This window comes from Carlito syrichta, unplaced genomic scaffold (assembly GCF_000164805.1).
Source record: "Carlito syrichta isolate Samal-C Ts95f unplaced genomic scaffold, Tarsius_syrichta-2.0.1 Scaffold303314, whole genome shotgun sequence".
Classification (NCBI taxonomy): Eukaryota; Metazoa; Chordata; class Mammalia; order Primates; family Tarsiidae; genus Carlito; species Carlito syrichta.
Window position 1 is genome coordinate 535874 of NW_007247410.1, and position 15819 is coordinate 551692.

Genomic DNA, 15819 nt, shown 5'->3' on the forward strand with positions numbered 1-15819 from the left:
TTTGGTAAAAGAAGAAACAGAACAGGAGCATATACACTACAAGGAGTGAGCAAATTTGCACTAAAATGATGCTTAATATAACAAGGTTAATTCACTCCTAAGAGGAAATCATTGTTACAGTTTTCTGAAATAAAAGGAATTTCTAGAATATGAGGTATCGCATTTATATCATTCAAGCATCAATACATGTTGTGTGACAAAATTACTATTTGTTTTATAACATATTAATACAGTTTTAAGTCCAAGGGTGGTTATATGTTGGACATTGAGAAATAAGATCTGTTTTCATGCTGATTTGGTTGTTACAAAAATGCATTATGAAGGTTTAAGGAAATACAGTTCCCACGTTAGTGAAACCATAATCTCTAATTTCCAAAAAACTTCTTCTTGAGAAATACATAGAGTTTAATTTCACACACAGACAAGTTTGAACTATCAAATTGTAACTGACATTTAAGAAGAGTGTGTATGGATGTGTAAATGCTTGAATTGCTAAGTAGATAAATTAACTTGATTAACATGTCAATTGTGTCATATGTATTAAGGAAATATTTGTGAATGTTTAGCCTCACTTAAAAAAAAAATCTAGTACAGCCCAAAGGATACCTGGTTCTCTACCAGGGGGAGTGAGGGCCACTTAGAAGCCCAGACTTTACCTACATGCAATCTACTTATGCAGTCAATCCTCACTTGTACCCCACAACTCTATGATAAATACATAATTTTTTTTAAAAAGCTAGTGAAAGTAAGAAGTAAATTCTGGTTCTGATGTTGACATTCATTCAACTTATTTAACTAACGTTTAGTAAGTACTGACTTCAGGCATTTTGCTGGGCAGTGACTCTAGCTGTCATGTTGAGCAAATCACAAACTATTGTTCCTCATTTGCAAAACAGTAGTTAAAAAGCAGTTAAACTAGTGTCTTTACTTACCTTGTGAGATTGTTCCACAAATAAAATGTGCTAGACCAGGCATTATTAATGGGACTGTAAAAATAGATAGTCACTTCTTATTGCTCAAGAACTTACTAAGAATATTTTACTAATTATAAAAAAAACCAATCAAAATAAATTTCATTTATTAGAGGGAAATTCTTAATCCATTGAGCATTGTCAGATTGAAGGAGTCAATTGTGATGTGTCAGAAAACCTAACTTGGAAGTCCATCTCTTTCCTGTACTAGCTGACTAAGCCTCAAATCATTTAGCCTATGAGATTGATTTAATCATTTGTAACTGACGTGTACTTATTTCATAGGAAAGTTTATGAAGAATAAAAGTGATAATATGTAGTCATTTTGCAGACTACAGATAACTATAAAAATGTAAGATAACAACGCCAGTAAACTTAAAATATATCTTTAAGTAACTGAGCAGGGTTTTTTTGTTTGTTTTTGTTTTTGTTTTTGTTTGAGTTGGAGTCTCACTTGGTCACCCAGACTGGAGTGCAGTGACTGTTCCCGGCCACCGCAGCCTCACCTGCTGGGCTCTGGCGATCCTTTCGCCTCAGCCTTCCGAGTAGCCAGAACTACAGGCATGCACTACCACGCCCGACTGATTTTTTGATTTACTGTAGAGATGAGGTCTCGCTGCCCAGGCGGGTCTTGAACCCGCGGTCTCCGGCAATCCACTCACCTCAGCCTCCCAAAGGCGCGGGATTACAGGCTGAGCCACCGAGCCTGGCTGACTGAGCAGTTTATTAGTGATCTCTGTTAGCTTACATTGTAGCAAGCTGACAATGTTAATGCCTGAGTATTTATGTTTATTTTATTTTAAAATTTTAAATTCCCAATAGATGTACTACACAAAAGATGGAGCATAGTGTCTTCACCAGAAAGGGAGATCACGTTGGTGAACCTGAAAAAAGATGCAAAATATGGCTTAGGTAAGTCACTGTGAAGTTCTTGAAGGTCTTTGAGAATTCAGAGAAAATGTGCATAGCAGAGCATTGGCATTGAGGCAATAGCCCACTTCTGACCCAGATACTAGCTGCCCACCCACTGCCCCAACTGCCCTACCTGCACAGACTAAATGCTAAAGGTGAAGTGCCTACAACAAATTACTTTCACCAACTTTTACAGATTTCTATCTCATGTGTGTGGCCTATTGATCATATTTGATACCAACAACCTCTAAATGTCTATGTTTCAGGCAGGCTAATCATTAGTCTTTTAAAGCACCAGTATCAATATTTTCTTTTTAATGTGCTGTTTTATAGGATTCCAAATCATTGGTGGGGAGAAAATGGGAAGACTGGACTTAGGGGTATTTATCAGTTCAATCACCCCTGGAGGACCAGCTGACTTGGATGGATGCTTAAAGCCAGGTACTTTACATTTTTGTAACATTCCAAGTACTTCCTGAGAATCATGGATTTGCACAGATGGCAAAAATAGAACTTAGGCCAAACAAAAATACTGAGAAAAGGATAACATTTCTAAGATTTAGAATAAATTTATCTTTGTTGTTGAAAACACTGGGTTGTCTATTTGTACAGGAGACCGTTTGATATCTGTGAATAGTGTGAGTCTAGAGGGAGTCAGCCACCATGCTGCCATTGAAATTTTGCAAAATGCACCTGAAGATGTGACACTTGTTATCTCTCAGCCAAAGGAAAAGCTCTCCAAAGGTAATGTTGTGACTATCTGTTATTTATATGTTCTGTTTCACCTTTTACGAGCTCTTCCATACATTGGCACAGTAAGTTGGACTGAAACATCTTATTTCCTTTCTGGCAACGTGACATGTGCAAGTTCTAATTGTTTTTATTTTATGCATCAATATAACTTTTTCATTCTTCACTTCCATGATTTTCTGTCTCTTCCTGTTTAGTAGTACCTGCCCACAATAGATTCATTGTGCACAACTGATGTTACTTAAGTAAATTCTGATTGCTTAGTGTGTTCCATCTCTTTGGAGGTCAAATCAGAAATAGAATTCTTTATCGGTGTGTGGTTAATATTAGTTATCTATGAACCAGATTATAAAAAGGAAAGAACAACAACCACACACAGGAAGGTAAAAACAAGACCACATCATCTTGTTTCATAATTGTTATCTGTAGCCTTTTGTGGGAGGAAAGGCCCTTGGTAAAGATCCAATGCCCTGAGCTTGCCCATGCCACTGATTAGCCGTTTGGCTTAAGTCTGGAGCCTCAGTTTTGTTTTGTTTTCTCATTATGGAAAGAGGAGACAGTGATCTCTTCCCTGCCTGTGTGCCTTGCACAGAGTCATTAGGAGAATCAAGTTGTTATTTAGGAGAACAATGTTTGTGAAAGAAGCCCATGTGGCCCCTGTGGAGAGACAGTGCAGTGGGCAGCAGGGAGCTCCAGGGTCCAGGTCCCACTCGTCTCCACCACTTAACACTGTGCCTTGAGCAAATCACTGGAACCTTCTAAGCCTCGCTGTGTTCATAACCAAGTGGCGACTGTAAAGGTGCTTATCTCATAGGTTGTGAAATTTAAGTGAGATAATGCATGTTAAGAATTGGCACATTGCCTGGCATATATTAAGCACTTAAGTATGAGTTTTAGCTGTCATTATTAACAGTATTTTTAAAAAAACATTGATGTGCTAGATACATATAAATTACTGTCATCCCCAAGACACTAGGAAATATGTAAAAGAATGAGTTAAAACAGTATGAAGCAGGACTCAGTGGCTCAGCCTGTAATCCCATGCTTTGGGAGGCTGAGATGAGTGAATCACCTGAACCCGTGGGTTCGAGACTGCCTGGGCAACTTGGCAAGACCTCATCTCTACAATAAATCAAAAAAGTTAACCGAGTGTAGTAGTGTGCACCTGTAATTCCGGCTACTCAGAAGGCTGGGGCAGAAGGATCACCAGAGCCCAGTCTGGGTGACAGAGTGAGACTCCAACTCCCAAAAAAAGAAAAAGAAAAGAAAAACATTTCGTGTAATATATTGTGACATAAAATTTATGAATTTTTTTTTTTTTTTTTTTGAGTCGAAGTCTCACTCTATTGCCCAGACTGGAGTGCAGTGGCCGCTCCCGGCCACTGCAACCTCGACCTGCTGGGCTCTAGCAATCCTTCCGCCTCAGCCTTCCAAGTAGCTGGAACTACAGGAGCGCTACCATGCCCGGCTGATTTTTTTTGGTTTATTGTAGAGATGAGGTCTCGCCAAGTTGCCCAGAATAGATGAGTTATTTTGACTAATTTTTTTTTCTTTTCACTAAACATTATACATATAACATCAGAGAAGACTTTTCTACTCAGCAGACTTTTGGGTGATTATTTTTTTACTGCCCATACTTAATAAAAATTAAAAGTATGGTATTGAAGTGCAATTATTTCCTCAGAAAGGTAGATTAATCTTATCATGGTATGTAACTATTCTATGGTGTCACCTGAAAAGAGATAACACTCAAAGAAAACAGAGACTCAACACAGAGACTCACCAGTGTGTGCCCAGGCCCTCCCTCTCAATCATCAGTAGCAAAGAGGAAGGTGTTTATTTTTCTTCTCTTTTTTTTTGTTTGCTAATTTTTTAAATTATGGAATACATGCTAGCTTACTAAAGTCCAATTTATATAAAACCTATGCAATAAGAACTGAAATCCTGCTCATCTGATTTCTTAGGAAACATATTCACTATTTTTTATTAAAAACCATTTGTTTTATAGTCTGTCATTCTGTAACTTGTTCACACAATGTATTCTGGACATCCATGTACACACATATCGGTTTGTTATGGTATTATATTTATGTCATAAACATACCAACATTTATTTAATTTTTCTTCTATTATGTATCTGAGTTAGCTAAAATTCTATTGCAAATGTGCCAACAAATACACTTGTTTATACATCATTGAAATTATATGTATTCCTAGAGGTCAGATCCCCGGAACTAGATTCGAGATGGTGTACATTAGCATTTTGACAAGTGCTACCAAATTGGCCTACAGAAAAAGTTTTATCAATTTATAGTCTAACCAGGTAGTATGACAGTGCTCTTCACACCACCAGTGGTGCTAGAAAGTGTTCATTTTTGTAAGCCAAACAGGTAGAAAACTACATTAAATTGCAATAGTAAAAGTGTTTTTTCATGTATTTATTAGTTATTTTCTGAATTTCCAATCTGCATATCACATCCATGTTCCATAGGAGTTTTTAAAATCTCTTGTGGAATTTTGAGGCTCTGTGTATATTAGGGGTACTAACTCTTTGATTATCTTTTGTTGTTGCTAATATTTTCTCTCCAGTTCCTCATTACTCTTAATTTGTTCTTTGGTGTCAATTGCTGCATAAAGTTTTTCATTCTTTATAAATTCACATCTTTGATTACTTTCCACACACTTCTGTGGTTTGTGTCTTACTTCAGAAAGCTTTATTTTGTTTGTTTGTTTGCTTGCTTTTAGAGATGAGCTCTCGCCAAGTTGCCCAGGCTGGTCTCAAACCCCTGGACTCAGGCAATCCTCTCACCTCTGCCTCCCAAAGTGCTAGAATTACAGGCATGTGCCACCACACCCAGCAAGAAAGCTTTATTAAGGGCTTTCGAGAAGACCTGTATGTAAGGAATTTGGAGTTACCTTCCTTGATAATTACTTGGAGTTCAAAAAAATGCAATCTGGTCAAGCAATATAAAACAAGTGTACAAATAACTACTTAATGTGGATCAAGAATGATGGATATTCAGAGAAAATTATCAAATAATAATCTCTGGACTCAGTAGAGTCTTTACAAAGGATACTGGTTTGAAATGGGTCTTGGAGAATGGAAATAGAAATTTGAGACAAAAGGTGTTCACGTTTCGACAGAGGTTGTCACAACAACGACCAAAGGAGAGAGCGAAGAATCTACTGTTTGATGGGTCCTTGCATTGGTTCCAGACCCTGGGTCAGGGGTTTTGCATGTATTTTCTTTATACAGTCCTTCCAACAACCTGCAGGAAACACTTAATGCATGTAAGCACAAGCATGTGTCACTAACTTGTTATTCTCATTAATGGATGTTGCCTTTTAGTGCCTTCTACTCCTGTGCCTCTCACCAATGGGATGAAAAACTACATGAAGAAACCTCCCTATGTGCAAGACAGTGCGATAGATGCTTCTTCTGAAGATCACCACTGGTCACGTGGTACCCTGAGGCACATCTCAGAGAACTCCTTCGGGCTGTCTGGGGCCCTGCGGGAAGGAAGCCTGAGTTCTCAAGATTCCAGGACGGAGAGTGCCAGCTTGTCCCAGAGCCAGATCAATGGTTTCTTTGCCAGCCACTTAGGTGACCGAGCCTGGCAGGAATCACAACATGGCAGCCCTTCCCCATCTGTAATATCCAAAGCCATGGAGAAAAAGAGGACTTCCAGTGACGGTAACCGAAGCAAAACCAAAAAGCCAGGCATTCCCGATGCAACAGATTATTCTGACCGTGGAGATTCAGACATGGATGAGGCCACTTATTCCAGCAGTCAGGATCATCAAATACCAAAAAAGGCATAGTTTAATTTTAATCTTTTGGGTTTTTTTTCATTTAACAAAGCAAACAGCAGCAAATATGATACAGAGCAGACTAATCTATATACTGCTTACATTGTTCTGGAAATAAGGAATAGTTTATATCTTCTACTACTAACTGCTACTGCATTTGATGCTAACTTTCAGAGAAATTAGAAGCTTTGAATACTAACTCTAAAATGGCTGTTATTCTGTGAAGTTGCTACCTGATAACACAAAGGAAGGAAAACTCAGATTCCAATCATTTTCTTACAAGTTGGTCATCTTTTGCATATTTAATGTTTATATTAATAAGAGAATGTTAATATCTGAAAAGTTGTTCCTGAGTAATTCATATAACGGGCAACTGAATTTACTAGTTACAGCCTGTATTCTTCTGATGTTCTGAATGGATGATAATAGCAAGATTGAAAACAGCTCGTTCCTAGAAATGATATAAGTTTAAACTCAAGTTTACAAGCAGTTTTAGAAAAAAATCTTAGGCCTTTTGTTCACTGAAAAATTGGCATTCCTCACAAGAGGATTTTGCCTTTATAAATAGGGCTTAGCTGTTGTTCCTAGGTATACATTATTGAATTTGTAAGCATATAAGCAAAGTTAGCATGAAGCCTGCTCATTTTAGAGGTTCAGATTAAAAACTACTGCTTGATATATATTGGTTTTTAAAGGAAATGAAAATAGTTTATAAATGTAATACTATGAAAAGCATTGGACCAGTATTTTATAAAAGCCAGGATGGTTTGAACTGGGTTCTGTCTAGGTTTTTGTCTGCCATATCTAACTATCTAACCTGAAGCAAGTCCTTTAACCTCTGGTCATCAATTTCTTCAACCATGGAATATATGTACATGGAACTAGATGATCTCTGGTGTCTCTTCCAACCTTTAAATTCTTTGACTATTCCTTAATATCTTACTTTTTCTTAATTTTTCAAAAAAAAAAATACGTATTTGTCTTTTAGTAATAATTCATTTTGACTCTTAACAAAAAATCATTTTTGTTTGTTTTTCTTGGTTAAGGAATCTTCCTCCTCAATGAATACATCCAACAAAATGAATTCTGAAATCTTTTCTTCATCACCTCCTAAACCTGGAGATATCTTTGAGGTTGAACTGGCTAAAAATGATAACAGCTTGGGGATAAGTGTCACGGTACTGTTTGACAAGGTTTTCAAATGTTTTCTCTTCTTCATTTCCAGCAGCCTTTTGTAAATCAACTTATTAACTGAATTATTTTGTATAAAAAGGGACACTCGTCAATTTTTTCAAAAATTTCAAAATTGAATCATCTTAAAACTTTTTAAAAAAGTAATTGTGCTAGTCACTTTCTCCTGTGGTTTAAAAAAAATTAGACAAATGATAACTTATTCCCCCATAGATTACATACTTGCTTAATCTGAATATAAAACTTGCAAAATATAAATTTAATGCATATGCTTTTTATTTGGGAGTTTCTGCATGAACATAGATTAATGTGATGATACCTCTTCAAACCTATATTATCAATAAAGACTGCATATTTTATACATACTGTTTATTTATATAATACCTTGTAAACATGTTTAGTATAAAATAAGAAGTTCCCAAGGAATATATGTTCCTTTAAGGTAGTTAAAATATGAGAATAAGCTATTTGGTAATATTATTTTAGAATTATACTAATAAATACACCATACCTAAATTGTAACACTATCATCACATTTGAAGGATACTAATAATTATAAAAACCCATTTATTAGAAACAGCACTAAAAATATATAGAGGAGAAAAAGAAAACCTGTTTTCTAGCATATTTTAAAATATTGTAACACTTTTCTTCTTGCCCGTAATTCTTTTTTTTTTTTTTTTGAGTTGGAGTCTCACTCTGTCACCCAGACTGGAGTATTACCCATAATTCTTTATAAGTTCATTGTCCCCTTATTGTGAAGGAGATAAAAGCTACATGTTCACAGGAGCAAGAAAATTGACTGTTAGAGCTCATCTATACTCTTTTGAAAACTTTCTCTACATAGACCTTTTAAAATGAAAGAAAAACTTCCTTTTTCTTGGCTAATGGGGTTTGCTTTCAGATTAACAAATAATCTGAAGTATATTATTCCATATACTTTGTTTTCTGAAGTTATGTTCTCACACTAATTTTGCGTAGATGGGTTTTGCTTTCTGCTTGCTCATAATGCATATGTAGACTTATAAAGGAAGCATCATACCTCATTTAGTCAAAATCTTGCATACTGTTATTTTCTGAATTGAATAAAGAGTTTTGCTAAAAAATAAACTGCTTTGACATTTGGAAAACTTAGCTACCAGTTTTCTTGAGAATTGAAGTCACTGTACATGCTGATGTGATGCTAACTGCTTTGGTTGTGAATTGAATCTTTTCTAGGATTCAGATTTGAAGGCAGTGCAAAATTTTCCATATTACCAAATATTACTTTGTCTTTTTCTGTTTAGGGAGGTGTGAATACCAGTGTCAGGCATGGTGGCATTTATGTGAAAGCTGTTATTCCCAAGGGAGCAGCAGAGTCTGATGGTAGAATTCACAAAGGTACAGTGTTTGTATGTATGTAGGAATGATATATGTCAGTATCACAACAAATAGATAAGAAGCTACAAAGTTGATACTAACTTTCAAATTAATATGAAATAAGTAAAAACATGCTCAATTATAAAACTACAGACTTAAGGAACTTCTTGATGCCATTTCAAAAACTCTTCTTTCAAGCTTGTTCTCTAGTATCAGAAGATATCTAGACTGTGTTTTTGTTCATGTTTTGCATGTTCTAAGAAGCAAATTACCAGAGAATGGGGAAGGGATAGTGCCCTTGTAAAAACATATCTATATTTCTAAAAAGAGCTAGCTGGGGACTTTCTTCCCATCTCTCTACATTTATAGTTTAGCTTATCTTTTTTTGTGATTTATATTGATTTTTATAAAGACACTGTTCTAAAATATACCTACAATTGGTCACAGAATTGAGAAAGAAATTAAATAGCATATTGAAGAAACTGTAACACAGTTTTGTCCATAATTTGTCAGAGTCTCTCCTCAAGAAAATTAATATGAAATATGCATGTGGAATCTTTATTTTATGACTTGTTTCTTTCAAATTAACTGCCTGATTTATAGGTGATCGTGTCCTAGCTGTCAATGGAGTGAGCCTGGGAGGAGCTACCCATAAGCAAGCTGTGGAAACACTGAGAAACACAGGACAGGTAACAGATCATTTAATCAACCTTTTCAGATACCTCAGAAGAACATCATCATGTGGTAATAATCAGTTTTCACTGAGGTCTCTGATTCATCGGTTAATCAAGAGACCAAGCCTGATTTATTTAACCACTGTAGGTTGTGTTTTTCCTTCCATATTGAGAAGCAAGTTTTACCACAAGAGGTTTTCTCCTAAGGAAGTGGGCTTTCTATGACACATATAGCTCCTGTATTGCCAGAGATCTCACCGAGGGAGGGTAGAGATTGCATTTTAAAATGGTTTTCATAAACATCTACTAGTTTCTAGTGGCTTTCATTCCTCACATTCTTTTGCCCCCCGAGGCTAAATCCATTTTGTTCAAATACCTTTTGAGTCAGGATGGTTATCAAATTGTTTATAATGGTTTCTGTACTGTAGTATAATGGTGATTTTTTTTTTTTCTGGTACTTAAATTTTCAATAACATGCTTATGTTAGCATAGATATCTAGCATGTTTCTATAATAGATATTTTAAAAATCACTTTTGTTTCTATACAGAAATGTAATAAACATTTGATTTTAAGACTTTCAATTCCTTGCTTTTGTTCCTCTGTTTTTTTCTCCTTCTACCTATATTTTGGTAGACAGGTAGTTTCTTTAAATGATTTTATACCATCAACTGTATAAAGTCCTGAAAATGTGTCTATTTTCTTATCATTATCTTTAATTAATGAAGTGCTGTTCCATGTATCCAGGTGGTTCATCTGTTGTTAGAAAAGGGACAGCCTCCAGCATCCAAAGAACATGTCCCTGTAACCCCACAGTGTACCCTTTCAGATCAGAATGCCCAAAGTCAAGGCCCAGAAACAATGGTGAAGAAAACAACTCCTGTCAAAGACTACAGCTTTGTCACTGAAGGTCAGGCTTTGGGAGACTCTCATCTCACCTTTAAATCATTCCTGGCTTATTCAGAATTTGTTTTAACATGTTGAATCATAATTCCTGCCCTAGTTTCTTTAATTATTCTTGTCAAGTGTAAGTAATAATATGATGTAGCACTATACTAAGTAAAAAGAAACATATTTACAGCTCATAGAGTCTGAAAAGCTTTGGGTAATGAAATCATGCATGATTATGGTCATTTTAAAATGCCTTAAATAGTGGTAAAGCTTTAAATGAAATTTGGCAAGGAAAGAAATTAGTATAAATAATGCTGAGATGACTTGAAATCCATGTGAAACCTTCACCCTGAGATTCTCTGTATTTCGATTTAAGTTTACGGACTTGTAAACCTAACCCTGAGAAGAAATGTACCCAGGAGTTCCCAGATGCTAGTCTTTCTTACAAACTATGCTAGACCTAGAACACATCACTATTTGGTAGTAAAATAAGAAAAGTCAGAATGACGTAGTGACTATTTTTTCCTAAGCCTACGTATGTACCTAATACTAGAGAACCTTTTGTTCTGAGGGTCTGTCTTCCTTTTAAGGGGGTTATATGTTCTTTATAAGTGATGATGAAAGTATACAGACATTGTTTTTTGTCTTTTTTTTTTTCATTAATCAGTATTTTTTATTATGGTTTTGTGGGGTACTTTGTCTTTTATTTTAAATCCCTACTTGATTAAATGTTAGCAACTCTGAATCAGTCCCAAAAATAAGAAGAAAAAACATCTCAGACTTATTTTTCCTCAATATGAAAATACCCACTATATCACACTGCTTTTATTTTTTATTTCTTTCATTCTTTCTTTAAGTATGTTTTTAATTCTTTTCTGGTTATTGTTTTATTTTGCTGATGAGAACAGTATTGGAAAAACATTGCAATTTATCTGATTAAATTATGCCTCGCCAAAATATTACAGTGTCAACTTATTTTCACATACCCTCCTGTAACATTTGTTTGCTCTTCTTATCATCTCTCCCATTTTTTTTCCTTATCTTTTCTTTTTTTTGTTTGGTTTTTTTTTTTTTTTGTATTTTTTTTTGAGTCAGAGTCTCACTCTGAAACCCAGACTAGTGGCACAATCATGGCTCACCACAGCCTCAACTTCTTAGGCTCAGGCAATCCTTCTGCCTCAGCCTCCTGAGTAGCTGGGACTACAGACATACACCACGAAACCCAACTAATTATTTGGTTTTTGGGGGGTGGAGTTTGTTTTGTAGAGACAAGGTCTTACCATGTTGCCTAGGCTAGTCTCAAACTCCTAGGCTCAGGCAATCCTTCTGCCTCAGCCTCCCAAAGTACTGAGATTACAGGCATGAGCCACTGTGCCCAGCCCATACTTTCTTTTAAAACACATAAAGATTGAAGCATAATTCCATTTCCAGCATGGTGCTTTCAGAACTCTCCTTTCTGCTCAAATGGCTTAGCTTATGCAGTTAGTTGATTGAATTAAGGTTTCTTAATGATAGAGGTAGACTGTAAAATAGGATTTGGGTGTAGTATAAGGGTACAATAAGTGCATATGAAACTATAAATACTGTGGGAAAATGGGCTTTAAAAATGTGTCCTAAAGTATATATGTTTTATGTTCATATGTAAATACAGCATGTTAATATCTAAAAAATTTTATATCTTTTTTCTCCAGAAAATACATTTGAGGTAAAATTGCTTAAAAATAGCTCAGGCCTAGGATTCAGCTTTTCTCGAGAAGATAATCTTATACCTGAGCAAATGAATGCCAGCATAGTAAGGGTTAAAAAGCTCTTTCCCGGACAGCCTGCAGCAGAAAGTGGAAAAATTGGTGTGGGAGATGTTATACTGAAAGTGAATGGAGCGTCTTTGAAAGGGCTGTCTCAGCAGGTGAGCCCCTGGCCCATGGGATACAGCTCCTTTACTGATGAGAAGATTGACCTTTTGATGGTTTCGTAATGCTCCTATAACTGGGCCTTCATTTGTCATTCATGACACCCCCAGGAAGTCATATCCGCTCTCAGGGGAACTGCTCCAGAGGTGTCCTTGCTTCTCTGTAGACCTCCACCTGGTGTGCTGCCGGAAATTGACACTGCTCTTTCGGTGAGACCTATGGAAAGTGATTTATATTTTTGTAGAATTTTAAGGTAGTAACTAATTCAGCTGACATGGTTTCACCATGGATTGATCTCCCAGGTTTTGTACCTAGTAACGTTCTTAGCTAGGAGTGTTGTCTTTGTGTGTCACTTAACCTCTTTGAGTGCATTCCATATTTGTAACATATGGTACTTCAATTCACTTTCTCTTCTTTCCGGTTGTAGAATCCTAGGATTTTAGGAAGTTGTTTTATAAGCATAAATAGAAATAGAAAAAGATATAAAGTATAGCTTAAAAACCTTTTGTTCATTTCCTTCTTGAACCAAACAAGAAAAAATAATTCTCATTTTGAGCTAGCTCATTTGGGTGAAAATGAGAGTTAGTTAATTTTTAGCCTTTTTTTAAACACTAGAAGCCATAGAAAAAGTAATATATTTACCCATTTCCCTTTCTTATGTCAAGGAGTAGCTAAAGGTCCAAAATGTATTTTGTTTACAACTTACAAATTACAAACATAGATGAATACTAGGATAATTAAAGACAGATTGCCTTGGGCCTTTCTACTTAAAATACTCTCCCACCACCAGTGAATGGCAACTCCTGATGATAAAAGGCAGGATCATCTGGGCCAGAAGTTTTAATCCTTATACTGGAGGAAGTGGAGGTACTAGCAGGACATTAGTAGAAAGTAACATTTCTGTAAAATTCATTATAAATCACATTTTTAAAAACTGCCTTAGCTGGGTGTGGTAGCTCATGCCTGTAATCCCAGCACTTTGGGAAGTGGAGACGAAAGAATTGCCTGAGCCCACGGGTTCGAGACCAGCCTGGGCAACATGGCAAGACCTCATCACCACAATAAATCAAGAAAATTAACTGGGCATGGTGGCACATACCTGTAGTTCCAGCTACTTGGAAGGCTGAAGCAGAAGATCACCCGAGCCCAACAGGTTGAGGCTGCAGTGGCCGTGAGCGTGCCACTGCACTCCAACCTGGGCAGCCGAATGAGACTCCGGCTCAAAAAAAAAGAAAAGACTACTTTGATTTAAGGCACCAGATAGGAAGAACTGAAAGGAACTCTCTTAATGAGTATATCAGTTGATATCAGTTTCTAGAAAACAATTTGGAACTATTTAGCAAGGCTATTTAAAAAGCTCTGTGCTCTGACAGTGTAGAAAATTACAAGAATTACAAGGAAATAGAAACTCAAATGAAAATGTACAAAGAAATTCTCCTAGATTTCTATTAATAATGAAAAACTAGAAACAACTCTATATTCAATAAAAGGAGAAGACTGAATTAAATTAAAGGGATAGAAATCCATAGAATCATTACACGGATATTAAAATTGTTTTAAAGCATATCTAAGGACTTCAGAAAATACTGATGATATAAACCTAAATTATGAAAGTAGGAGACAAAGTACAATGTATAATATTACTCTAATACTAATTTAAAGTATAAATTGTACAGTATTAACTGTTTGTATATATGGTCATTTTCTCTTATGAGCATAAATTACTTTTACTATCAGAAAATTAACAGAATATTTTAGTAGAAAGTACTGTCGTTCAACAGTTCATTTTCAATGAAATACTTCCAATTAGCATGAGTCATCACATTCTGATCTCTTTAAATGTGTCCGTTACAGACCCCACTTCACTCCCCAGCACAAGTGCTTCCAAACATTAGTAAAGACTCTTCTCAGCCCTCCTGTGTGGAGCAAGGTACCAGCTCAGATGAAAATGAAGTGTCTGACAAAAGCAAGAAGCAATGCAAGTCCCCATCCAGAAGAGACAGTTACAGTGACAGCAGTGGGAGTGGAGAAGATGACTTAGTGAAAGCTCCAGCAAAGATACCAAACGTAACCTGGAGTTCAGGTCTACATCAGACACTAGGCAACATGGTGTCACAGGCACAGAGTCAACATGAAGCACCTAAGCATCAAGAAGATGCCATTTGCACCATGTTTTATTATCCTCAGAAAATGCCCAACAAGCCAGAATTCGAAGACAGGTATTATCACTATTCTGTGAAGCACTCAAAGCACCTGGGTGTGGTTGGAAACAGCAGCAACATCATTTTCTCTGAGAATGAAATGTGTCTGTCTGTGAACTTCACAACACTTAGGCAGGTGATGACTGGTGGGTGTCTAGCTCTTGTGCCTGATGGCTGTAGTTGACAAGCCAATAAGCTCTCTAGCCAGTCAGCCTGAGCCTTGCTTCCCTCTTGAGCATATTTACTAGTAATTGAGAAGTTGTTTGTATTTCATCATCAAGCATACCACTTCCCCAAAAAAGAAGAGAGTATTCATGCAGTGGGAAGCTAACATACAAGGGGAAGCGGGGCAGTAGGGGTGGAGAGTTTGCAAAAGGAAAGACAGAAAATAGGGAAAGGAGGAGTGATCAAAGGCATAGAAGCATAGAAAAAGACTGCTTCAGTATCTCCAGTGGCTATTCATACATCTTACTGTCTGATTATGTCCATATTTGTTCAAGTATTTTTTTCTTTCTGTTCTATCTGAAATAACCACAGGAGTGAGACTTTTATGATTTTCTTCTCCTTCTTATTATGCTGAAATACACATTAGGCTTCTGATAACATTAGCTTCAAGCTTGAATTAACAACTAGGAATCAAAAGGTTATTTATTTAACCTATCTTACTGACTTTATGCAGCTTGAAGAGCTTCTTTAAAATAGAACCTAGACAGAACAAATTACAGGTAATGTTAGCATATGACAGATATGGAATAAATTCATAGTCCAGAGTCAACCAAAAAGTTGCTAGGGTCTCAAGCACAGACATGAATGTTTGTTAAGCATTTTCTGTGTGTGGCACAAACGTACTATATTGACATTGAAATGTATTTGAAAACAGTCTTCATTGTCTCTGTAGTAATCTTCCTTCCCCTGTACCACTGGATGTGACTCCTGGTCAAAATTACCAACCCCAGTCAGAACCTGCTTCCTCTAATTCCCTGGATAAATATCATGTACATCTCACTTCTGAACCAACTAAACAAGAAAACTTGACATCTTTGAAAACTGACTTGGAAAACCACCTTGAAGACTTGGAGCTAGTGAGTTGTTTCTTCTGTATTAAAAAAAAAATCCGTATTTTCTCAAGGAAGCTGGAGACACAAGGAAGCT

General features: G+C 36.3%; 1 protein-coding gene across 4 annotated transcripts in view; it reads left to right on the forward strand.

Moving 5' to 3' along the window:
* Positions 1-15819, forward strand: part of PTPN13 (protein tyrosine phosphatase, non-receptor type 13) — a 146925-nt gene that overhangs the window by 101193 nt on the left and 29913 nt on the right. For 3 of the 4 annotated variants that reach the window (XM_008058361.1, XM_008058363.1, XM_008058364.1), the window contains 12 exons: positions 1794-1883; positions 2217-2324; positions 2496-2627; positions 5983-6449; positions 7490-7621; positions 8921-9014; positions 9597-9682; positions 10413-10575; positions 12248-12462; positions 12577-12675; positions 14321-14685; positions 15566-15749. In XM_008058361.1, the coding sequence (XP_008056552.1) occupies positions 1794-1883; positions 2217-2324; positions 2496-2627; positions 5983-6449; positions 7490-7621; positions 8921-9014; positions 9597-9682; positions 10413-10575; positions 12248-12462; positions 12577-12675; positions 14321-14685; positions 15566-15749 (2135 nt within the window). Of the gene's footprint in view, positions 1-1793; positions 1884-2216; positions 2325-2495; positions 2628-5982; positions 6450-7489; positions 7637-8920; positions 9015-9596; positions 9683-10412; positions 10576-12247; positions 12463-12576; positions 12676-14320; positions 14686-15565; positions 15750-15819 lie in introns of all 4 variants that reach the window. The other variant, XM_008058360.1, reaches the window with a different exon arrangement.